This window comes from Caretta caretta, chromosome 3 (genome assembly GCF_965140235.1).
Source record: "Caretta caretta isolate rCarCar2 chromosome 3, rCarCar1.hap1, whole genome shotgun sequence".
Lineage (NCBI taxonomy): Eukaryota > Metazoa > Chordata > Testudines > Cheloniidae > Caretta > Caretta caretta.
This window is the reverse complement of record NC_134208.1, coordinates 211681430-211707753: the sequence shown is the minus strand read 5'-3', so window position 1 is coordinate 211707753 and position 26324 is coordinate 211681430. Positions and strand designations below refer to the sequence as shown.

The 26324-nt window shown below is 49.0% G+C and overlaps 1 protein-coding gene across 8 annotated transcripts in view; it reads right to left on the bottom strand.

Annotated features, from left to right (window-relative positions):
- The window catches only part of SLC8A1 (solute carrier family 8 member A1), a 354284-nt gene that overhangs the window by 298389 nt on the left and 29571 nt on the right, over positions 1-26324 (bottom strand). For 7 of the 8 annotated variants that reach the window (XM_075127327.1, XM_048842216.2, XM_048842212.2 and 4 more), the window contains exon 2: positions 992-2828. In XM_075127327.1, the coding sequence (XP_074983428.1) occupies positions 992-2790 (1799 nt within the window). In that variant the 5' untranslated portion in view covers positions 2791-2828. Of the gene's footprint in view, positions 1-991; positions 2829-20195; positions 20359-26324 lie in introns of those variants that run through there. The other variant, XM_075127325.1, reaches the window with a different exon arrangement.

Sequence of the window (26324 nt, the reverse complement as noted above, 5' to 3'; positions counted from 1 at the left end):
GCAAATGAGACTATTGTTTGTAGTAGACTGGCTTAAGCATACGGTGTTTGCTTTAGGAAGAGCCTAGGGTTGAAGTTGATCAGGTTTTGTGCCCTTTCTGTGCCCTGCCCCTCCCAGGGACACAATACTGGGGAGAGGAGCTCTCTCTCTCTGAGGCATATTTCAGGATACATTTTTCCCCACTGTAGCATTTTGGTTCTCAACACAACACACAATAAATATGCCACGGCAGGTGTGATTTTTCCCTCGTCCAGCTCACCAGGCAATGCTTAGCAGCAGCATTTTTCCCTAACCACTTCTGCATTTGTAATCCATCAACCCTGGCTGTTGGCTTATCGTTCATGTCACCACTTCCCCACACGGAAACGTTTACTTAAGGCCCAGGACAGACCTCTTTCATGATGTCACCGATGCCAACGGCAACATAGGTCTGCAGCGTTTTGAACAAGGAGCCACTAAAAAGACATTTTCCAAAGTGAGTGGCAGGAGAACCCTGTGAACTGGTGCAAAGCACTAGTGAAAAAGGTGTGCTTGGCTCGAGACACAGTCACACTCAGTTGGGATGGGGGTGGAGACCACACTATGCATGCTTCTGACTCTTATAACATAGGCCTACTGCCACAATGGTGTAATGACAACAACATCTGCCCGCTGCCCCCCTCCACATGGGTCTTCTCTGCTTAGCTACCCATTGTTTACATCCTGCGTTGTGAACCACTCTCCCACGCACAGCTCCACTCTAGCACGCAGGCGTGCAAAGTCTCCTGCATGGAGGCTCCACCACCTGGCATGCTAGTGCTGGGTTTTTGCTGCACTTCTACTATACCCGGGGCTCCGGGGGGTGGGAGCCGTGCACGAGGCCGTTTGGGATCTGCGGCAACAGGAGCACGAGCGCAATGGCATGTGTTTGGAATGCCGTACACCGTCTGGCAGGATAAACCCCATTCGTTCATTTTGCACTGGTAAGAGATGTTAAAAAGGAGCTACTTACACAATCTCGTCATTCTGGAATTCAAGCTCCCCACAAGTATCCTCAAAGTCCTCTCCTCCCCCTCTGGCTGAGCCTTCAACGGTTTTGTAGGGCACAACAACATTTCCTCGAGCGCCGGACGTTCTCAGCACTTTCACTTCCATGGTTCCAATGCTCTCGCTCACGTGAGTGACCGGCTCCTCAAAGGTAAAGATGCCCGCATGATCATCATCAAAGATGGTAACGGTGGCAGTGCAGGGCGACCCCAGGCAGGCAAGCGTTGCGACGTGGTTGGCCTTCAGAATTCCTTCATCCAACGCTTCAGTGCTCACTTGCACATTGCTGAGGTGAACGAGGAAGTTCTCATCCTCCTCAAAGATATCGTCGTCAATTATGCCAACGCGGATTTCCTTCTGTGTCTCGCCAGGCTTGAAGACCACTGTCCCTTCGGTAAACTCATAATCAGACCCTGCGTTGGCCGTGCCATCTTCTGTTCTGAAGTCAACGTGCACGACGTGGGTCAAGTCACCACCTCTGCGAACAATGGTCAAAGCTACCGTGCCACAGTTCTCGAGACACTGGTAGGTGATCTGCTCAAAGTAGATCTTACTGACAGGGTCATTTTCCACCACTTCACAGTTGACCTCATGCATGCTGACAGCTTTCCGTGCCTGATCCGCAGCATGTCTCTTCAAAATGTTGCCAGCACCCGTCATTAGCCGAGTAGCCTGAATGCGATAAAAGGCTCTGCTCTTTTGCTGTTGGCTCAGAACCTGGTAGTTGGCTAATTCAATCAGCTGTTCGATTTCTTTGTCAGGGTGCTTCTGCTTCAGCTCCTTCAGGATTCTAGCCATTTCCCTCCTTGCTTCCTCATCATCTTGATCCTTCTCATCTGCCTCCAGAACCAGGGTACCATCTAAGAAGTTCTCCACATGGGAGTTAACCACTTTACCGTCCATTTCAATGTCAGCTTTGGATGATGGCCGGTCACCCTCATGTTCAATGATCATGCCTCGCTGTTTGCCAGCCCTGTACTTCTTGTAGACATACTTGTAAAATAAAAGCCTTCGGTCAGCTACCCATGCAAACACCACACAAATGGGAAAGAAGAAGAAAGTGAGCAAGCTTTCCCAGACCTCCACAACACCGGGTGATATGACAGATAAAATAAGGTAAAGCCAAGTGTAGGCAAAGATGCTCCAAGCTGCTGTCACAAAAAACACTCTTAGATGCTTAATCTTCCGTATTTCTCCATCCGGAACCACATAGACACATATGGCTATAATGATGAACATGTTAAAGGCCGCACTGCCTACAATGGTGCTCGGTCCGAGATCCCCTGCCGTGAAACCATGACCACATACTTCAATAACAGAAAGTAGAATCTCAGGGGCTGAAGAACCCAAAGCCATCAACGTTAGGTTGGACACAGTCTCGTTCCAAATCCTCACTGTGGTTTTGCTGGTCTCACCATTGGGCTTCTTGATAGTTATCTCTCGCTCTTGGGATGTAATGACTTCTATAGAGGACATGAAGCGGTCAGCTATGATGGATACACCTAGGAACATGTAGACCATGGCCACAAAATAGACAGTAGCTCGAGCAATTTTATCGCCAAATGAAGGGTCTTGGGGCTCCCAGATAGGTAAAATCACACCTGGTTTGCAAAAATATGTACCAGTACATACTGCAGTGTTGTTTGGCTCTTCTTCTGTTGGATTTTCTGCATATGCTTTGTCCACATGGAATAGCAAGAGTGCCACAATACTTAAAAGGTGAAAACCTTCAGGAAAGGCGGGTGAATGACTTAACCTCAACATGATAGCTTTGTCTGACCAGCTTCCAAAGGTCTTCCTACCTGCAGATACAAAAGTAAGAAGTGTTACTCAAGTCAAATAAGGTATTCTATTGAGGTCTTATTTATGTATTGCATTTGCAAAATCTACAGGGCACTACATTTGTTTATCAAAAACAACTACATTTTGGACTGGTTATATAAAAATGTCACAATTAAATCCCAGTACTTGCAGGATTCACCATGCACAAGTGATTTACTAGAATAGAAGGTTGAGGCTAGTTTCTGAACCTATGTACATGTGAACGGTTAATGTTCTTTCTGAAGTAATTCTCTCACTGTTGAAAAACCACATACTATAGCACAGCAGACATTTTTTCCAGTTTCAAAATTAGGATGAAATAGTTTCTTGAAACTTAATGTATAAACAAAGAAATTCCCTCAAGTTTTTCTTAACTTTTTTCTGCATTTTGACCAACTCTGTTCAATATTATTTACTACGTGTATTTATTTTGCAGTAAAACCCATCGAGTGCCACCATAATCGTATGCCATCCAAGATTCCATTCCACACACTCCAAAAATATCTACATTAAGGAAATATTAAGGGGTCTCAGTTGAGCAATTGAATTAAGAAACACTGAAGTTGCATGTTTAATCTTAACTCTGCCCCTCATGCATATGTCTTATAACAAAGTCTTTAATTATATGATCACATGCTATTTCCTCAGTAATAAAACTGAGCATCATTCAGCTTTGCACCTTCCCTGGTGGAAGAACACCCAATGTGTATCCAAGCAGAGAGTTTCTTCTTGCACATCTTAGGAGGGAGACTCTTTCTATATCAAAGTAGTGCTCCCTCCTGCATACCAAGCAGAGTCTTCCTGAGACTTTTCTGCCCTGTTCATACATTACACACCAGTCAGCCCCAGCACAGACCAAGAGGTTGGGCCATGCCTCCCTGCAGTTCACAGAAACTAAGATTCACTTAGCCCAGGGGCTTCTCAGTTAACAGGGACTTTCCCAGCACCCAGTATTCAGTCTTTCTGGGAGCCTAGACCCTGAATAAATCCATTTTACTCTGTATAAAGCTTACATAGGGTAAACGCAAATTGTCCACCTCCTATAACACAGATAGGGAGATATGCACAGCTGTTTGCTCCCCCAGGTATGAATTAACCCAGAGGAAGTGATTAACAAACAAAAAAGTGATTTTATTCAGTATAAAGAGGAGGATTCAAGTAATAAACAAAGTTACCAAGCAAAAATAAATAAAAACACGCAAGGCTAACTTAATACACCAAGGATCTAGTTACAAATACTAACTTCTCACCCTAGATGCTATCTCAGATACAATCCTTTCCAGAACATTGTAGTTTATGGCTTGGGTCCAGCGATCACTCATACCCCCATAGTTACAGTTTTGTTCCAGTTTCTTTGAGATATCTCTTTGAGGCGGAGAGGCTCTCTCTCTCTTGAGCCAGCTGAAGAAAAAATGGAGAGGCTGCCAGGGCCTTTTATAGTCTCTCTTGTGGGCAGATACCCCTTTGTTCTTCTATGCAAAAATCATAGCAACAAGATGGAGTTTGCAGCCACATGTCCATGAATGATTCAGCTTTCTGCAGACTGACGCCATGGTTTACATGTTATTTTGAACTTTCCCAGGAAAGTTCAGATATGGATTGGTGTCTCCCAAAGTCCATTGTTAGTTCAGTACTTCCAATTACTTGAATTGTCCCTTTACAATATGTTGGCCAAACTTCCCTCATGTGTTTCCTATAGCTAACACTTCAAATACAAGCATAGAGCCAAAGCTCATAACTTTAGATATAAAAATGATACATGAATATATTTATTAGGGTCATAACCTTTGCAAAGATATGTTACATGGCATATCTAGCATAAAGCATATTCCAGTTATGTCATTTATTCTCAAGCATATTTCCATAAACATGGACAGTGCAACATCACACATACCCTTTACCAAGTTCTAAATTACCGCAACCACTCAGGAAAGAAGCCTGGATGTCACAAAAGACAAAGCAGTGAAGTCCACTGCTCAGTTCGTAGCATCCATCAATACAGATGTGAGGGTGTCTAGGGAAGGAAATGGAAATACGGAAAGAGATTCTAATGCTACCACACACCCCCCCACCAAGGAATTACCTCACCTAGAATGCTGTGTTTAGTTCTGGTGCCCTAATTAGAAAAGGGATAGCAGAAACAGTGAGTTCAGAAACGGGTGACAACATTGGTAATGTGAAGACTATGGAAAAACATCCATTTGTCAAGAGACTGAAAAAGACTAGAGTTGTTTAGGTTAGAAAGGACGGTGCTACAAAGAGCTCCTACTAACCTAGAAGCAGATAAAAGTCTTTGGGGTTGCAAATTCAGGGAAAGCACTGTTTTGATACAAGTGATTTGTGGCACGCTTTATTCTTTTTATGCCCCCATAGGAATGGTTTATGGTTAAGAGGTAGAAATCCTCAGTAATGATGTTTCAGGCTGTTTGTAGAAAATTAGAAAAGAGTGGTCATAAAGGAGAATATAGGGTCTATTTGATTACATACCACTTGGAAAGATGATGCTTTCTCCTTTGATATATATTTTTTTTTCTTAGCGAGCTAGACTGTCCGCTCCAAGTAAATGTGAGTTGGTCATTTTATAGGTCTCATGCTTCTTTGGGGCAGGTCGGAGATAAACAGGACACATGATAAAGGTGCTGTCATAACAGATTGATTCAGCACCAACTTTGTTTACTGTTGGTACCTCCAGAGTGTTTTTTTTTTGTTTGTTTTTTTTTAATAGCATATAGGGGGAGGGATAGCTCAGTGGTTTGAACATTGGCCTGCTAAACCCAGGGTTGTGAGTTCAATCCTTGAGGGGGCCATTTAGGGATCAGGGCAAAAATTGGAGATTGGTCCTGCTTTGAGCAGGGGGTGGACTCTATGACCTCATGAGGTCCCTTCCAACCCTGATATTGTAGGATTCCAGGGAAATATTTTGTATATAAGCAGGCAAACAGACCACACTGCCTCTCTAAGTCAGATGGAAACAACTGCTCCTGCAGTTAGATACTATGCAAAGAACAAAACATCCACCTGCCTTTATTCAGTGGATTCTCTTTGTGGCCAGTCAGATATTCTTTCAAATGCACAATTATTCAAAACTTTGGATTGTGAAATACAGTCACTGTGAAATCCCCTTGGCAAGAGAAGAATGCAGATGGTTGGAGAAAACAACACTTTGGGGCACTGATTTGGGTTACACAGAACAGCAGAGTCTCACCACATTTTGGACCAGCTCCACAATCTTAAGAGGAGGCAAGTGTAGGTAGCTTTGGCCAATAAAATTCCACTACAGCAGATTAATAAATCACTCCAACTTTGTAAGTTTAGCCCCATGGAGCATTTCAATGTAGGATTGGGTTTTTTAAAATCATACTTCAATAGACAGATGCAACAAAGGGTTTACATCAGAACCCCTTTCTGAAGTTCTATTTAGCAGTTTATGTACAAAAGGGATCTTTAATTTTTCTAGATATGGCTGCAAATAAAGAACATGGAGCAACATGGAGACAGCTGTGGTGGATGCCTTGAAAGAGAAAAGAGTATCAAAACTAAGGTTACATTTCAGGAGCGTCTTCTCATACCCGTTGGAAGAAGTGGCTGAAACTAAGATTTATATTTTTTGTAGAGAGGAGACAAAAACCAGGACCCACAGTATTCACAGTCATTATAACGGGGCCCCAATCCCAGTCTAGGTTCTTGGGTGCTACTGCAATGCAAATAAATCCAATATTCGATTGTGAGAGATTGTGCAGAACTGGGGGAGGGGATCCACTGTGCCCCAGGTGCCTTGTTGGCTCTGAAACACACTAGACCCTAGAGCTTCCATTATCAGAAAACCCCTCCCCATGCCCCCACTCTTTTAGCCACTTCAGGAAGGTCAAGTCTACGTTATCGTATTCGCCCTGTCCGAACGCAATCAGGCCCGGATAGCAGAGTGCCTGATCTCTCCTGCCCAGAGCTGAATGTGCTACAAGAGTTACAGGGAAACAGCCTACCTTCCTTTTCCCTTAGGGATCAGAGGACAGCCTGGGGCTCTTTGAGGCCTTTTCCATATGGAGGGCACTTTTAAATAAAAAGTGTTGGTCTCCAGGCCCACGCCAGCCAGTTCGGTGCTTCGGCTGGGATCTGTGCAGAACTAGCCATATTTGGGAAGTGATTTGAAGGACAAGTCTTCTTACCAGCCGAGAGGCTGTGCGCCCCTCACCACAGGCCTGCATGCACATTCTACTCTCCATTTAAGGCGGTTCTTTGAGCACTGGTCCATGGGGATCCCATTCTAGGGTCGCATGCACTCCATGCGTGTGAGAATAATGCACGCATGGGGCACGTGTGCCTCTACAAAGTGGGAGTCACATGGACAGAATGTCTCTACTGACTGCAAAATAAGTCTTCCTTCTCTGCAGTCTTTCTTGCGCTCCAGTTACTCACTGAGCCCAGAGTGGCCAGCTCCATCACAGGGACATCTTTTGTACAGCACCTAGCCTGTGACTGGGGCTCCTTGATGCTACCTCAATACAAACAAAACAGTAGTAACAGACTCAGCCCTTTTCTTCAACTTAGAAGTGGAGGGTAACACCCTGTTTACTAGCGTTCCTTCTGATCTTTTCAGAAGGGTTGGGAGACCCACGCCAAGATGGATGGGTGTCATGCTAGAGAATCAGATAAGCTGCGGCATTTCTGAGAAACTGCATCCAGACAGAAACTGGAAAGGAAGAGGACGACTTGAAGAGCTGACCCCACGTGGGTGGGACTGTGGCTAGAAGAGGAGCAGTAATATACTCAGGGTGGAAAAAAATTCTCATGCTAGAGTTAAAGTTCTCAGCCACACAAAGAACTTCATTAGTTTGGACTGAAAGTTGCTCGACTACATTTCCTGTCAATGCTATCAATAAAAATCAAAGAAAGCACCAGTTAAACAGATTGCATCTAGACCAACCTCATCCTTTAGCCACCCCCCCACCCAACTTTGTCATGCACAAATGTGCATATCACTTGCAGAGCAAGCTTCCTTTCACCTGCAGTGCACAGCCAGTCACACCATGCATGCATCCCGCTCTCCGCAGCCCTGCTCAGACCTTCAGTCTGAATTACATGTTTGTCAGCAGCTCAGAGGGGCCGCAGCGGACACTCAGAGTCCCGCTGTGTAAGTGAAAGACAGGCCCTACTCTGAAAGGGTTGCAGAGTAAGTATGTCTGACCTCACCTGCTTGAAGACGCAGGGAGCAGTGGAGTCTAGTGCATGCTGTTGTATATGCAAAGTGTGGGCTTGGCAAGGAGGTTGGTGTGAACGGGAGCAGACCTGTGGGACCCAGATGCCACCCGAGAGGTGGGACAAACCCCGCCACAGCCACAAGCCGCTAATGCTCCCAGTGCGACTGGGACAGGCCTGGCTTTTGGAAACCCACCCTGCGTAAGTGCCATGCCAGCTGATGTCCTCCCCTCCCTTTCCCCTGCCTGCTGGAGCAGAGCTGCCCCTCGGGTCCCCCACTCCCTGCAGCCCTGTTTGGCCCTGGGCTGGTCACTGCTCAGTGGGAAGCTTTCACAGTGAGCTGGAACAAACCATCCTCTCCCACCCCACCATGGAGAGCCAGCCCCAGGCCTTTGCTCGCTCTTGTCCTCCACTACCCTGGGGAAGGGGATCTGGGCAGGAAGGGGAGGAGGAGGGACACAGCTGTTCCTCCAGCCCCCTTCCCGGCTCACTGGTGGGAAACCCCATGCTCTGTTCCTCCTGCCCTTTCCTGGCACTGACCAACTGCCTATGGGCCTAGCAGGGAGTGCTGCACGGTGGGCCACCAGGCTCCTGTTGTAGAGCCTGATGGGGACGCTGAGATGCTGCTGCCTCTGGTCCCTTAGGCCTGGATTTTGCTTCCATGCCATTGTCTTGGTGATTGTACATTGCAGGCTGAAGCTCTGAAGTCCAACCAGATCCCGAAGTCAAATTCCTAAGGCAATCTCTCTCTCCCCCGCTGCCTGACCTGTGGTGCATGTCCCGTTATAGAAGATGAGCCAGTGTGCCCATGGCCTTTCGGATTCCCTTTGAGTTCGGACCTTTACATTTGCTTTTTTCTGTGCACCTGAGCTCTTCCTAGCACCCCACCGCACCGAAGAGCGTATGATCTATGCCATTCAGCATGGCTGAGCTTTGTGGAACAGATCTCACTCCAAGGCTCCATTTTTGCAAAGGCCAGCTTCTCTTTTTTCCAGTGGCTTCTTTCCCTCCTGCCACAGCTCCAGGGAGAGGACGGTCTGGCTGTTTAGCGTCAGCCTTTAAACCCCTTTCAGCCATAAAAAAAAATAAAAAATATGTTTGCAGTTGGGCTCACAACCCATTGGTGGCAGTGTACTCAGAACAGGGGTATCCTGGCCATAGAGGTAACTGACGAGAGAGCGCACGTTCATTATTCTCGCAACAAACAAATGGCCAGGTGGAGGCTTTCCATTAGGAATTATTTCCCTAGCGGTCAGCTGAAAACGCACTGCACCATTCAGCAGCTGTAACAGAGTGACATTTATGCTCTTACAGGCGGAGACGTAGAGGTCCAGCTGTGCCTATCCTGCTGCGACATCGGTCTTGTAATACACATTGTTAGCATGAATTTAGTGCTAGCTCACACTGGAGACCGATACCCGTTTGTCCACGTCACTGGCTCAGTAGAGACAGAAGCAGGGCAGCCTTTCCCCACAGGTCTGGATTCACCATAAGAAGATAAAAAGATGAGGGAAGAGTAAAAGGGAAGGTCCTCTCACAGATCAGTAACTGGTTAAAAGTTAGGAAACAAAGGGTAGGAATAAATTGTCAATTTTCACAATGGAGAGGGGTGAACATTGGGGTGTTCCGGGGTCTGTCTCAGGACCAGTGCTGTTCAACATATTCATAAACGATCTGAAAAAGGAGCAAACAGTGAAGGGCCAAGGTCTGCAGAGGATACAAAACTACTCAGAATAGTGAAACCCAAAGCAGACTGCGAAGAGCGGATCTTAAACATAAAAAAGAAGCTTACAAGAAGTGGAAGGTTGGACATATGACCAGGGAAGAGTATAAAAATATTGCTCGGGCATGTAGGAATGTTATCAGGAGGACCAAATCGCACCTGGAGCTGCAGCTAGCCAGAGATGTCAAGAGTAACAAGAAGGGTTTCTTCAGGTATGTTGGCAACAAGAAGAAAGCCAAGGAATATGTGGGCCCCTTACTGAATGAGGGAGGCAAACTAGTGACAGAGGATGTGGAAAAAGCTGATGTACTCAATGCTTTTTTTGCCTCTGTTTTCACTAACAAGGTTAGCTCCCAGACTGCTACGCTGGGCATCACAAAATGGGGAAGAGATAGACAGCCCTCTGTGGAGGAAGAGGTGGTTAGGGACTATTTAGAAAAGCTGGACGTGCACAAGTCCATGGGGCCGGACGAGTTGCATCCGAGAGTGCTGAAGGAACTGGCGGCTGTGATTGCAGAGCCATTGGCCATTATCTTTGAAAACTCGTGGCGAACGGGGGAAGTCCCGGATGACTGGAAAAAGGCTAATGTAGTGCCAATCTTTAAAAAAGGGAAGAAGGAGGATCCTGGGAACTACAGGCCAGTCAGCCTCACTTCAGTCCCTGGAAAAATCATGGAGCAGGTCCTCAATCAATCAATCCTGAAGCACTTGCATGAGAGGAAAGTGATCAGGAACAGCCAGCATGGATTCACCAAGGGAAGGTCATGCCTGACTAATCTAATCGCCTTCTATGATGAGATTACTGGTTCTGTGGATGAAGGGAAAGCAGTGGATGTATTGTTTCTTGACTTTAGCAAAGCTTTTGACACGGTCTCCCACAGTATTCTTGTCAGCAAGTTAAGGAAGTATGGGCTGGATGAATGCACTACAAGGTGGGTAGAAAGCTGGCTAGATTGTCGGGCTCAACGGGTAGTTATCAATGGCTCCATGTCTAGTTGGCAGCCGGTATCAAGTGGAGTGCCCCAAGGGTCGGTCCTGGGGCCGGTTTTGTTCAATATCTTCATAAATGATCTGGAGGATGGTGTGGATTGCACTCTCAGCAAATTTGCAGATGATACTAAACTGGGAGGAGTGGTAGATACGCTGGAGGGGAGGGATAGGATACAGAAGGACCTAGACAAATTGGAGGATTGGGCCAAAAGAAATCTGATGAGGTTCAATAAGGATAAGTGCAGGGTCCTGCACTTAGGACGGAAGAACCCAATGCACAGCTACAGACTAGGGACCGAATGGCTAGGCAGCAGTTCTGCGGAAAAGGACCTAGGGGTGACAGTGGACGAGAAGCTGGATATGAGTCAGCAGTGTGCCCTTGTTGCCAAGAAGGCCAATGGCATTTTGGGATGCATAAGTAGGGGCATAGCGAGCAGATCGAGGGACGTGATCGTTCCCCTCTATTCGACATTGGTGAGGCCTCATCTGGAGTACTGTGTCCAGTTTTGGGCCCCACACTTCAAGAAGGATGTGGATAAATTGGAGAGAGTCCAGCGAAGGGCAACAAAAATGATTAGGGGTCTGGAACACATGAGTTATGAGGAGAGGCTGAGGGAGCTGGGATTGTTTAGCCTGCAGAAGAGAAGAATGAGGGGGGATTTGATAGCTGCTTTCAACTACCTGAAAGGGGGTTCCAAAGAGGATGGCTCTAGACTGTTCTCAATGGTATCAGATGACAGAACGAGGAGTAATGGTCTCAAGCTGCAGTGGGGGAGGTTTAGATTGGATATTAGGAAAAACTTTTTCACTAAGAGGGTGGTGAAACACTGGAATGCGTTACCTAGGGAGGTGGTAGAATCTCCTTCCTTAGAGGTTTTTAAGGTCAGGCTTGACAAAGCCCTGGGTGGGATGATTTAACTGGGAATTGGTCCTGCTTCGAGCAGGGGGTTGGACTAGATGACCTTCTGGGGTCCCTTCCAACCCTTATATTCTATGATTCTATGAGCTACAGAATGATTTCATAAAACTGAATGACTGGATAACAAAATGGCAGATTAAATTCAAATGTAGATAAAAGCAAAGTAATGCACACTGGAAAACAAATGCCAACTATACATACAAAATTATGTGATCTAAATTAGGTGTTACCACTCAAGAAAGATCTTGGAGTCATTGTGGAGAGTTCTCTGAAAACATCCACTCAATGTGCAGTAGCAGTCAAAAAAAAAACAAAACAAAAAACCCCACACCTAACAGAACGTTGGGAATCATTAGGATAGATAAGAAAATATCATAATGCCTCTGTATAAATCCATGGTACACCCAGACCTTGAATACTGCATGTAGATCTCGGTGCCCCATCTCAAAAGAGATTATTAGAATTGGAAAAGCTGCAGAGAAAGGCAACACAAAGTGATTAAGGGCATGGAACAGCTTCCTTATGAGGAGAAATTAAAAAGACTGGTGCCGCTCAGTTTGGAAAAGATGATGACTATGGGGGGGGGGGAATATGACAGACGCCTATAAAATCATGACTGTGTGGAGAAAGTGTAATTTACGCCTTCTCATAACACAAGAAGGAGTCACCCAATGAAGTTATTAGGCAGCAGATTTAAAAACTAAAAGGAAGTATTTCTTCACACAACGCATATTCAACCTGTTGTACTCACCCAGGGATGCTGTGAAGGCCAAAACTATAATGAGGCTCAAAAAAGAATTAGATGTGTTCCTGGAAGATAGGTCCATCAGTGGCTATTAGCCGAGATGGTCAGGGACGCAAGCCCTCAGCCCTGACTGCCAGAAGCTGGGACAGGGGATGGGTCACTCGATAACTGCCCGGTTCTGTTCATTCCCTCTGAAGGGCCTGGCATTGACCACTGTCAGGAGACAGGATACTGCACTAGATGGACATTGACCATAATGGGTCAGACCATTCTTATAGTCTGTACCCTATAAGCAGGATGGGATGCCCCCTGGGGCAGAAAAACATGGGCACTCTTCCCAGGAGACGGACTGTAGGCTGATAGAGGGACACGAGGCAATCAACCAAAGGCAGCTGAAGTGCAAGAGCGAACCTGCTTTCCTCTACTAGTCTGCTTCAACCCTGCCCTGCCAGACCTGCCCCTAGGGCTGACTGCGGCCTGTTCAGCCCTTGGCTGTCTGTTGAGGCTGCCAGAGAAGGGTATCGGTCATGATGATGGTTTAGGGAACAGGGACTTTTGCCCTCTAGATGTTAGCTTGAGACCACCAGCTAGTTTCACACAGGCACTGAACAGCCTCCTGGGGAGAATGCGGTCAGTCACTGCTACACTGGGCTGGATGCAATGACCCCCCTGTAGCTGCCTGCAGCGCTGGTAAGCCTGGAGAGTCTCAGGTAACTGCTGGGCCAGCTGTGTACCAGCTGCTCAGACAGCAACAGCTCACAGGAAGAACACTGTTTGCAGCTATGTGCAGGGCCCACCACAGCCCCTCCCTATCCCTTAGCCACATGGCCCAGGGTGGATGGAACTTCCCTGGGACAGGGAGTTGCTGAACCCGCAAGACATGGGAAGGAGTGACCCTGCTGGACTGCCTTAGTTTGAAAGGGAGATGGCAACTCGGAAGCCCTTGCTCTCCTTCTTGTGCCCACCAGTCCAGCCCTCAGAGCTGCTAAACCCTGCTCTGCTACTGGCAGCTGCAGCCATCTGACATCTGACCTACCCCTGCACTGACCACCATCTCCAGACGGCCTGAAGGCACGGCCCCGTGTTGAGCACAGTGTGGGAATCCAACACCCAAGCGACTCTGGTACAGGTGATGGTAGCACAGGTCACATCCTCTGACCAGATGGAAGTAGAAACAGTCTTAGTCATGCCGCTACCTGATGGTCTGACAGCAGCTGGGAATCCATAACCAGACTCTCAAACTGTCCCGGGGCCAGCAGATCTGCATCATCTTTATTGGCGGCCTCTCAGACAAGCACTTCCATCTTGTCTTGAGTACGTTTCAAAACAAGCCAACCGCTAGCTCCAATCTCTACTAGACAGCAGTAAAGCATTTGCCTGCCCTTGCAAGGGGAGAGGAGTTGGAGACAGAGCTAGGTATCAGCAGGGCAATTAAGGCACCGTAGCCCAAGGGTCCCAGCATCATTCTATCCCTGTAGATGCTGACAAATGCCAACACGTTAGTGGCAATTGGTATTTACAGATGGGGAAACAGAAGCAACTCCCTTCAGCACAGGGAGGTTCAGTGACTTGTCTGGAAGGCCCTGTGGGCCACTGGATTTGGAATAGGGTCAGGTTCAAACCTGGACACCGACTTGAGGTGTCGGTTTTGGCAACTTCCTCCCAGCCTTGTTTTATCCACCTGCCTTCCAGGCAGAATTAATGCTGAACTTGGAAACGAGTGGATGAAAGGCATTAGGTCAGAGCTGTAAATGCAACTCAAGTTCTTGGCTTCCTGCCTTGCCCAGAGTCTGCTGGGTCTCACTCGCCTCTCCTTCACCTCACCCCCCAGACCATAGCCAGCCTGGAACTCCCAAGGTCCATCAGCACAGGCGGCTGTGACCTAGAAAAATCCACACCGGGGGATCTCCAAGCCAAGTCAGTATAAACAATCCCAACCTCTCCAAATATAGTCAAAAGCCCATCCTCACTGAAACCAGCTCAGTAAGACACTTCAGGCCAGCTCTTTTTCTAAACAGGACTTTCAGAAGTCAGAATAATCATAAGCCATGACTAATGCTTTCAGATGTCCCAGTTCCCTCTCTCCCTGTCCCCAGCAACCATCCAAAACAAACAGATAAAGACAATACCCACCCCCCCATAGCATGTGGGGATGATTGGGAGAGCTTGGGTGCTGACAGGTGGCAGGTCTCAGGACTAAGCTTTTAATGCAAGTCAGAACCTGGTCAGTGAAAGGATCTAGTCCCTGCATATTAATGAAAAGCCCAAGTGATACGTTGACAAGGTCCCTCACCAAAGGCTCTTAAGCAAAGTAAGCAGTTGTGGGATAAGAGGGAAGGTCTTCTCCTGGATCAATAACTGGTTCAAAGATAGAAAACAAACGGATAGGAATTAATGATCAGTTTTCAGAATGAAGAGAGGTAAATAGTGGGGTACCACGGGGGCTGTACTGGGACCAGGGCTGTTCAACATAGTCATACATGATCAGGAAAAGGGATCAACAGTGACGGGGCAATGTTTGCAGAGGATACAAGACTACCCATGGTAGTTAAGTACAAAGTTTACTGTTAAGAGTGACAAAGGGATCTCACAAAACCGGGTGACTGGGCAACAGAGTGGCATATGAAATTCTATGTTGATAATGCAAAGTAATGCACATGGGAAAACAATCCCAACTATACATATAAAATGATGGGGTCTAAATTAGCTGTTGCCACTCAAGAAAGATCTTGGAGTCATTGTGGATAGTTCTCAGAAAACATCCACTCAATGTGCAACAGCAGTCAAAAAAGCAAACAGAATATTGGGAACCATTAGGAAAGGGGATAGATAAGACAGACTATCATAATATCACTATGAAAACCCATGGTATGCCCACACCTTGAACCCTGCATGCAGTTCTAGTCACCCCATCTCAAAAACACACACATTAGAACTGGAAAAGGTACAGAAAAGGGCAACAAAATAAGGAGCTATATGGAACAGCTTCCATATGAGGAGAGATTAAAAAGACTGGGGATACTCAGCTGAAAGACAACTGAGGGGAACACACTAAAAATCTATAAAATCATGACTGGGGTGGAGAAAGTGACTGGGGAAGTGTTATTGACCCCTTAACACAAGAACCAGGAGTCCCCCCAATGACATTAATAGGCAGCAGGTTTAAAACAAACAAAAGGACGTACATCTTTACGCAATGCAGAGTCAGCCTGTGGAACACCACATCCCCTGGCAATGTGAAGGCCAAAAGTATAACTGGGTTCAAAAAAGACTTCGATAAGTTCATGAAGGACAGGTCCATCAATGGCTATTAGCCAGGATGGGCAGGGATGCAACCCCATGCTCTGGGCATCCCTAGCCTCTGACTGCCAGAAGCTGGGAATAGGCGGCAGGGGATGGATCACTCGATAACTGCCCTGTTCTGTTCGTTCCCTCTGAAGGGAACGACACTGGCCACTGTTGGTAGACAGGATACAGGGCTACATGGACCACTGGTCTGACCCAGCTTGGCCATTCCTATGTTCTTAGGCCACAGTAGAGCTTTGCAGGGGCTTGTTGGCGAGGAGGAAGGGGGGCTGGGGGGGAGGGTGGCCTGGCTGTGGTAGGCAAAGCAAGGGCGGTGAAACTGTTCAGAGAGGAGAATGAGGCAACTGAGGCAGCAGGATGGCCCGGGGGACGTGAGGTGAAATGCAGGGGAAGACACGGAGATGTGAGATGACCCAGGCACAGACAAGGGGCCAGGTGGAGTACACAGAGGATCGGGCAGGCAGGAAACTCCCCTAGGAGGCCTAAAATGGCTTGCTGAAGGGTAGCACACAACAGCAGCCCCTGTGGCTGATCTGTCCTTGCTCCCTCGGGGGACCACTTTGCCTGGAAAGGGGTGGGGAGAAGAAGGGACCATGGACCCATCTCCCCGCCACATCAGCTGGCTGAGCCGGGCAAGGGGGTGTGCTTGGACCGTCCTTGCAAACGGCACACAACGCATCTCCTCCAGGTGCCCAGCAGCCCCAGGGCAGTACTGCGCTGCTCTGCCCAGTGCTGCTTTCCCATCACGTCAGCCAAACCCAGGATTTCAGCGTTCGGGATGGGAAAGAAATGAGAGGTGTAGAGGTGTCACCGCAGAAGAAGTGGGAGGATCTGGCAAGACCCTGGTGGCAGGGGAAGGGAAGCAGAGCCAACCAGGACACACAAGTTGTGAGCTGAGGAGGAGAACGGCGCTGCCAAACAGGAAGGTCTGGCAGTGAAGAGGAGTTTTCTCCTTGACAAAACTAGCAAGCCCCTCAGCAGGGAGTTGGGGGTGTTGGGGGGGGGGGGCGCGCAGGAGATGGGCTGTCTGAGAAGAGAGACAAAGGCAAAGAAGAGCCATCAGGGGTTGGGGCATGGGAGAATACCACGGAGGAGAGGTGAAGGCAGAGGGAACTCATTGGCAATGGAAATCTGTCCCCAGGCACATGGCAAAGCAGGGGCAGGGGAAGCAGAGGTCAGAGGAGAAGGCAGAGTGGGCATGAGCAGGACAGACAGAGGGTTGAGGGAGGCAGCATGATGGAAGAAAAGGCAGAGTTGGAGACAGACACCTTATTTTTCCGTGCTGGGTCAGGAAGCAGAGAAGGTAGTAATACTGAGGGGTCTTGAGTGAGATCAGGAAAAGTTTGGGGTGAAATTCACCCCATGCAGAGGGCTGGCACAGGCCTTCTGCACGAGGGGTGCAGGGCCAGAGGAGACAAGGGGCGAGATTACAGAGCACAGGAAGAGAGGCAGGGAGCTGTTCCATGATTTGGAGAATGGGAAGAGAGGCAAGCAGCAGAGTGGCTGGGGAAGCCTGTCACGAGTGGCAGAAACAGAGTGAAGGAAACAGGCTCAGACGGGGAGGTCTAAGGAGAAATTAGACAGGAGGCACCTCCCTTAGCATATCATCCACGTGAAAGCGGGAATCCCCTGGAGCTGAATTAGGGGAGTCAGAGGGCAGCCCATGCAGGAGGAGCTAGGGCAATGACGGACCATGCCCCTGTGGATGGAGAAGGGACAGACATCACCAATGGGATGAATTTCAGAGATGGGAAGGAGATGGGCAGCAGAGGCTGGGTGGGACCAGCGGAACCTGATGGGCCACCAGGGTTTCCCCAGCAGGATGCAGGAAGGCCCAGTGAGGGTAGCAAGGATTCAGGGGAGGAGGGAGCAGGTGACAAAGGCATAGAGGGTGTGGACTGGAGACTGAGCAGGGGTTTCTCAGGGCATGGGCTCGAGACCATGCTGATTCCAAGACGAGGGGGAACCTCAGATATGACTGCTAGCGAGCCGCCTAGGAGAGCAATTAAAGTGGGGACTTGATTGGCAGCTGGGACAATAATGAGCAGTTTCCTGAGCACTCCACTGAGTTTTGCTTGCTGATTTCTTGCCCACAAAAACCCTCCTGAGTTATGGAGGGACCCACACAAAAGTATTTACAAGTCAGCCATTCACACGAGCGTAAAGTGAGGAGAAGATTCTCCCATTCTGATCAGGTGGGGCTCTGTGCGGCTGTGAGCGACACGGCAAGGCACAGGGCAATGACCCTTACACAGAACTGGCCTGAAATAGGGGGTGCAGCAATCAGATTGCAAATACAAAACTTCTGGGGGAGAATCAGAGCAAGAGATTGCTCAAAGCTGAGTGAATGTAAGGAATGGGAGGCTACCCGTTTTTGACAGACCTGCTTTTATTGGCTTTAAATTGGGCCAGGTGAAGCATTGAAGAGGACTGGAAATGTAGGCCATACCTGCCTCGGTATAGGTTTTAAACTCCACTTTGAGGAGGAGGCAGCAAAGGGTTAATGCAAGAATGACCAATAACCAGCGCAGCTGCCAATTCTCTGCTAATAATTGTACTGAGCCACAAACCAGAGGAGTCTGTAGGGAACAGGAGGAGGTAGGCAGCTGGAGGGTATTTACCTGCAGGCACGGAGCACAGGAAGGGGCGTGAGAGGGTTAGTGAATGTAGGGGCTGGGCAGTGGGTTCTGACTGTGGAACGTGCAAGAGGGTGCTATCCCCTGGGTGGGGTGGAGGGTGCCGGTTACAGGCTAGAATAGCTGGGGAGCTGGTAGGACACACTACTGGATAATTAGATTGAGACAAACAGAGGGGGAGTCAAACACATGAACGAACAAGACACTGGCTCTCTCATTGTGGCCAGCTCTGGTGAGGTTATTGCAAGCGTGGGGGTCACAGTGTTTTTCTGAAAGCCCCAGGGGCTGGAGTGCTGTGAAAACCTGAGGATCCTACCTTTCACTTTTGAAAAAAAAGAGCAAATTTCTATCCCTCCTGGTTGTGGGAAGAAGCAGGGCAGTGTCACCCCAGAAAGCAAAGAACTCAATGTATTTTAAAAAAACCAAACCTCTATTTTAAACCAATCACAGGATTTGAGGAAGCCTGGGTCATGATTTTGCAACATCTGGGGCCACCAATGCTGCTCTCTGTGAAACGGGAGTGAAAGAGCAGTAATCTCAAATGCACACATGACTGTGCCCTTGCGATTTTACTACAGCTTTCACGTTCAGACTTCAGTTTTCCCTGGCGTTTGCTGCAATATTCTGGCCCTTGGGTTTCACCCTCTAGTCCTGAGGTTGTTTAGCATAGGCAGCTGGAGGGGGAGAAGCAAGACTACTATTCTATTGAGAAATTAAACTAAAATGTCAGATGAGAGCCAGCCATGCTTCCATCGAGACAAAGCCTACGTGATGACCGATTTCTAACGGATTTCCTAATAGGACTGATCCCATATTGCTCGGAGAGAGAATCAGGGTTTAATCAAATCTGCAGATTATCTGCTTTGCCCAGGGAACCGGATTAAATACCTAAAGAGAAGGGAGGCTGGGTTTGTTTTGAAAGGCAAGGACAAAAATCGATACACGGCTGATAGCAAAACGTTAAACCCAGCGGATTAACCAACCCGGAGCCCGCTTTGGGCACGCACAGCTCTGCCCTTCCTTGCAGGAGAGAGGCACCTTGGCAGGCAATTAACAGCCCTGCTGAGAGCCATGATGGAGGGGCTCGTCCCCCCCGGGCTAAGCCTGCTCCTGCCCCGATGTGCCGGGCTCCCTCTCCGCTCGCCGGCTGGCCCCGCGCCCTTCGTCTGCCTCTCCCCTCCGCAGCCCCCGCCGCGCCCTTACCCCGCGGGGGCTTCCCTGCCGCGGGCGGCGCCCCGTCTCCCTCTCGGGGCCGGGCAGGTTTGCGCACCTTTGGACCCGGCTCCTCCGCCTTCCCCCGTCCAAGCCGGGCGGCGCGGAGAGAAGCCCACGGAGCCCGGAGGCGCCGCGCGGTCCCCGCCCGCTCCCCGGCGACGAGGGTGCAAGCGGGGCGCAGCCGCCGGGCGCAGCTCGCCTCGCCCCGGGCCGGCGCGGCCAGGGGACCCGCGGGCTCGGAGAGCTCGGCCCGGCGAGCCTTCTCCTTCCTCCCGCTCCCCCCCGCGGCTGCCACGGGCCGGGACGGCGCTCGGCGCGGCAGGGTCCGTCCCCCGCGGGCCCGGGGGAACCGCCGCCCGGCGCCCCGCACTCAGCCCTGGGCTACCCCGCCCGGCCGCCCCCGGGACCGGACCCGGCTGCCCCTCCCGACGCTCCCCGCCCCCGCGGCGCGGGAGGGAAATACAAATTCCCACCGCCGGCCGCTCGGCAGCGCTGCCCGGAGCGCACTGGCCGGAGCCGCGGCTGCCCGCGGGAGCTGCCCGCCGCCCTCCACGGCGCCCCCGGCCCCGGGACGGTCCCCGCGCCCGGCCACCTGCGCCCGGGGCAAGCGGCTCCTACCTGCGTCCGCAGAGCTCAGCCCCGGGCGGGCAGCGGCCGGGCCATGGCGGGGAAGGAGGCGCGGAGCCGGGGCTGTCAGCAGGAGCGCGGGTGGCCCGGCAGCCGCCCCCTCCTCCCCATGCTCCGGGTCCGGGTCCCCGCGGCGAGAGCCGGCAGCTTTCCGCAGCGCGCCCGCCCGGCCGCGCCCGCCTCCCCTGCCCCTGCCGCCGCCGCCGCGCTCCGGCTCTGCAAGTGCGGGGCTGGCTGCACGCCAGCGCTCTTATCAGCGCGCAGACCCTCCCACCCGGCAGCCTCCCCTCCCGGCCCGGTCCCCAGCCTGGCCCGGCCTCCCCGCCGCCCCGCCCCGCCCCGCGGGCCAGGTCCCCCAGCGCACCGGGCGCTGCGCAGCGCTCTCCGCCGGGCCCGCCGCGAGCATCTGGGCCGGAGTCCCCTGCGGGAGGGGGCAGCCGGCGGAGACCGACAACTTCAGAGCAGCGCTGGCAGCTAATGGCAGCAGGGCAGAGGTGCGGGAAGTGGGGGGCTGCTGCACCCCCTGGCTTGAAGTGGGGGTTTCCATCCTAACAGGTGGTGCTCAGCTCTGGCTCTGGCTCTGGCTCTGGCTGGCTGGGACAAACCCAGCCCATGGCTCTGGAGAAGGGTGAGCTGCCTCCCTCTCTCTGTGCACTCCACTGCAGCAAGAACCATTCCCTACATTTCTGAGAGCACCTTAACAGGGGCCAACTGTAGAGCAAATCCTACAGTGAAACAGAAACGGTAGGGACCAGAACTTGGTCCTTATACATTCCCCCATTCCCCACTCCTTTCTCCCTCCCCCCTTCTCCCCCAGTTTGCTCCTTGCCCTCCCCAGCTGCCTGGGCCCCTCCCCAGTGATCTCCTTGGGGAATCCACTTCTCTCCAGAGGGCTGGAACAATGTGTGGGGAGGGGGAGGGGGAAACTGAGAGCCATTGAACCCAGCTCTGAAGCCTGTCTAGGATGGAAACCCCCACTTCAAGCCAGGCTCAACGGGTAGTGATCAATGGCTCCATGTCTAGTTGGCAGCCGGTATCAAGTGAAGTGACCCATGGGTCGGTCCTCGGGCTGGTTTTGTTCAATATCTTCATTAATGATCTGGAGGATGATGTGGATTGCACCCTCAGCAAGTTTGCACTAAACTGCGAGGAGAGGTAGATACGCTGAAAGGTAGGGATAGGATACAGAGGGACCTAGACAAATTAGAGGATTGAGCCAAAAGAAATCGGATGAGGTTCAACAAGGACAAGTGCAGAGTCCTGCACTCAGGATGGAAGAATCCCATGCACCGCTACAGAGTAGGGACCGAATGGCTAGGCAGCAGTTCTGCAGAAAAGGACCTAGGGGTGACAGTGGACGAGAAGCTGGATATGAGTCAACAGTGTGCCCTTGTTGCCAAGAAGGCCAATGGCATTTTGGGCTGTATAAGTAGGGGCATTGCCAGGAGATCAAGGGATGTGATCATTCCCCTCTCTTCGATATTGGTGAGGCCTCATCTGGAGTACTGTGTCCAGTTTTGGGCCCCACACTACAAGAAGGATGTGGAAAAATTGGAAAATGTCCAGCGGAGGGCAACAAAAATGATTAGGGGTCTGGAACACATGAGTTATGAGGAGAGGCCGAGGGAACTGGGATTGTTTAGTCTGCGGAAGAGAAGAATGAGGGGGAATTTGATAGCTGCTTTCAACTACCTGAAAGGGGGTTCCAAAGAGGGTGGATCTAGACTGTTCTCAGTGGCAGCAGATGACAGATCGAGGAGTAATGGTCTCAAGTGGCAGTGGGGGGAGGTTTAGGTTGGATATTAGGAAACACTATTTCACTAGGAGGGTGGTGAAACACTGGAATGCGTTACCTAGGGAAGTGGTAGAATCTCCTTCCTTTGATGTTTTTAAGGTCAGGCTTGACAAGCCCTGGCTGGGATGATTTAGTTGGGGATTGGTCCTGCTTTGAGCAGGGGGTTGGACTCGATGACCTCCTGAGGTCCCTTCCAACCCTGATATTCTATGATTCTATGACACCATCCCTGTCCATGCTGGCTAATAGCCATGGATGGACTTATCCTCAATGAACTTATCCAGTTCTTTTTGAACCCTCTTATAGTCTTGGCCTATACAACATCCTCTGGCAAAGAGTTCCACAGGTTGACTGTGCGTTGTGTGAAGAAATACTTCCTTTTTTTCCCCCCCATAGAGACTAAGGTCAGAAGGGACCATTATGATCATCTAGTCCGACCTCCTGCACGACACAGGCCACAGAATCTCACCCACTCCTGCGAAAAACCTCTCACCTACGTCTGAGCTATTGAAGTCCTCAAATCGGGGTTTAAAGATTTCAAGGAGCAGAGAATCCTCCAGCAAGTGACCCGTGCCCCATGCTACAGAGGAAGGCGAAAAACCTCCAGGGCCTCTTCCAATCTGCCTGGAGGAAAATTCCTTCCCAACCCCAAAAATGGCAATCAGCTGAACCCTGAGCATATAGGCAAGATTCACCTGCCAGATGCAACAGAAAATTCTTTCCTGGGTAACTCAGATCCCACCTCATCTAACATCCCATCACAGGCCATTAGGCTATTTACCATGAATATTTAAAGATCAATTAATTACCAAAATCATGTTATCCCATCATACCATCTCCTCCATAAACTTATCGAGTTTAATCTTAAAGCCAGATAGATCTTTTGCCCCCACTGCTTCCCTTGGAAGGCTATTCCAAAACTTCACTTCTCTGATGGTTAGAAGCCTTCGTCTAATTTCAAGTCTAAACTTCCCGGTGGCCAGTTTATTTCCGTTTGTTCTTGTGTCCACATTGGTACGGAGCTTAAATAATTCCTCTCCCTCTCCAGTATTTATCCCTCTGATATATTTATAGAGAGCAATCATATCTCCCCTCAACCTTCTTTTAGTTAGGCTAAACAAGCCAAGCTCCTTGAGTCTCCTTTCATAAGACAAGTTTTCCATTCCTCGGATCATCCTAGTAGCCCTTTTCTGTACCTGTTCCAGATTGAATTCATCCTTCTTAAACATGGGAGACCAGAACTGCACACAGTATTCCAGGTGAGGTCTCACCAGTGCCTTGTATAATGGTACTAAAACCTCCTTATCTCTACTGGAAATACCTCGCCTGATGCATCCCAAGACTGCATTAGCTTTTTTCACAGCCATATCACATTGGTGGCTCATAGTCATCCTATGATCAACCAATACTCCAAGGTCCTTCTCCTCCTCCGTTACTTCTAATTGATGCCTCCCCAGCTTATAATTAAAATTCTTGTTATTAATCCCTAAATGCATAACCTTACACTTCTCCCTATTAAATTTCATCCTATTACTATTACTCCAGTTTACAAGGTCATCCAGATCCTCCTGTATGATATCCCGGTCCTTCTCTAAATTGGCAATACCTCCCAACTTTGTATCATCTGCAAACTTTATTAGCACACTCCCACTTTTTGTGCTGAGGTCAGTAATAAAAAGATTAAATAAGATTGGTCCCAAAACCAATCCTTGAGGAACTCCACTGGTAACCTCCCTCCAGCCTGACAGTTCACCTTTCAGTAGGACCCACTGTAGCCTCCCCTTTAACCAATTCCTTATCCACCTTTCAATGTTCATATTGATCCCCGTCTTTTCCAATTTAAATAATAATTCCCCATGTGGCACGGTATCAAACGCCTTACTGAAATCTAGGTAAATTAGATCCACTGCGTTTCCTTTGGCTAAAAAATCTGTTACTTTCTCAAAGAAGGAGATCAGGTTGGTTTGGCACGATCTACCTTTTGTAAAACCATGTTGTATTTTGTCCCATTTACCATTGACTTCAATGTCCTTAACTACTTTCTCCTTTAAAATTTTTTCCAAGACCTTGCATACTACAGATGTCAAACTAACAGGCCTGTAGTTACCCGGATCACTTTTTTTCCCCTTTCTTAAAAATAGGAACTATGTTAGCAATTCTCTAATCATATGGTACAACTCCTGAGTTTACAGATTCATTAAAAATTCTTGCTAATGGGCTTGCAATTTCGAGTGCCAATTCCTTTAATATTCTTGGATGAAGATTATCTGGGCCCCCCGATTTAGTCCCATTAAGCTGTTTGAGTTTCGCTTCTACCTCAGATATGGTAATATCTACCTCCATATCCTCATTCCGATTTGTCATGCTACCATTATCCCTAAGATCCTCTTTAGCATTAATAAAGACTGAGGCAAAGTATTTGTTTAGATATTGGGCCATGCCTAGATTATCCTTAACCTCCACTCCATCCTCAATGTTTAGCGGTCCCACTTCTTCTTTCTTTGTTTTCTTCTTATTTATATGGCTATAGAACCTTTTACTATTGGTTTTAATTCCCTTTGCAAGGTCCAACTCTACTTGACTTTTAGCCTGTCTCACTTTATCCCTATGTGTTCTGATCTCAATAAGGTAGCTTTCCTTGCTGATCCCTCCCATCTTCCACTCCCTGTATGCTTTCTGCTTTTTCTTAATCACCTCTCTGAGATGTTTGCTCATCCAGCTTGGTCTACAACTCCTGCCTATGAATTTTTCCCCTTTCTTGGGATGTAGGCTTCCAGTGGCTTCTGTAGCTTTGACTTAAAGTAATCCCAGGCCTCTTCCGCCTTTAGATCCCTAAGTTCTTCAGTCCAATCCACTTCCCTAACTAATTTCCTTAATTTTTGAAAGTCAGCCCTTTTGAAATCAAAACCCTAGTCGCAGATTTATTTTTGTTAATCCTTCCATTCAGTTTGAACTGAAATAGCTCATGATCACTTGAACCAAGATTGTCCCCTACAACCATTTCTTCTATGAGGTCCTCACTACTCACCAAAACCAAATCTAAAATGGCATCCCCTGTAGTTGGTTCAGCAACTACTTGCTGAAGGAATCCATCAGCTATCGCATCAAGAAAAATCTGAGCCCTATTATTATTACTAGCACTCGTCCTCCAGTCTATATCTGGGAAGTTAAAGTCTCCCATGATCACGCAGTTTCCATTAGTATTTACTTTATTAAAAACAGTAAAAAGGGCTCTATCCATATCCAAATTAGATCCCGGCGGTCTATAGCACACCCCAAGCACTATCCCAGGGGAGGCTCTAATAGTTTTCTTCCCCAATGTGATTTTTGCCCAGAATGACTCTGTCTTATTCATTCCATCGCTTCTTATTTCTTTACAGTCGACCTCCTCATTGATAGACAATGCTACTCCACCACCTTTACCTTTATTTCTGTCTTTCCTAAACAGCACATACCCTTCAATACCTGTAGTCCAGTCATGACGACTATTCCACCATGTTTCTGTTCTCCCTAGAATATCTGGTTTCACTTCCTGCACCAGTAGCTCTAGTTCCTCCATTTTGTTACCTCGGCTCCTCGCATTCGTGTACAAACATCTTAATTTTTGCTGTTTGGCCTCGCTCACATTCTGTACCCGATTAGGCACAGTCATTCTACAGCCAGTAGAACCTATTAGACTGGAATCCACGCTGCCCTTCCTCCTTATGTCCATTCTCCTACCCACGGCTGTATACTTTACTTCGTTTTCTTCCCTCCCAATGCTAAAATCCGGCGTGGAGATTACCTGGACATCTCCCAACCATCTCCCCCAAATTCCTAGTTTAAAGCTCTCTTAATCAGTTGTGCCAGCCTCCATCTTAGAAGTCTATTTCCTTCCCTACTCAGATGAAGTCCATCCCGAGAGAACTGTCCTCTGTCCACGAATGCCTCCCAGTGACCATACATCCCAAAGCCCTCCTTATAGCACCACTGCCTGAGCCATCTGTTGATAGTCACAATCTTGTCACACCTTTGTTGCCCTTCTCTAGGAACAGGCAGAATCCCACTACAGATCACCTGAGCCTCGATTTCCTTGAGCGTCTTCCCCAGCCTAGCATAGTCTCCCTTAATACTTTCCAGCGAGAATCTAGCCGTAACATTTGTTCCCACATGAAGGATAAGTAGGGGATTCTTTCCTGCTCCCTTTAGGATCCTTTTCAACCTCAGGTCTACATCCCGTATCTTAGCACGTGGAAGACAGCACACCCTTCTATTCTCTGGATCAGCTCTGGTTACAGGCCTGTCTATTCTTCTCAGTAAAGAGTCCCAGATCACATAGACCTGCC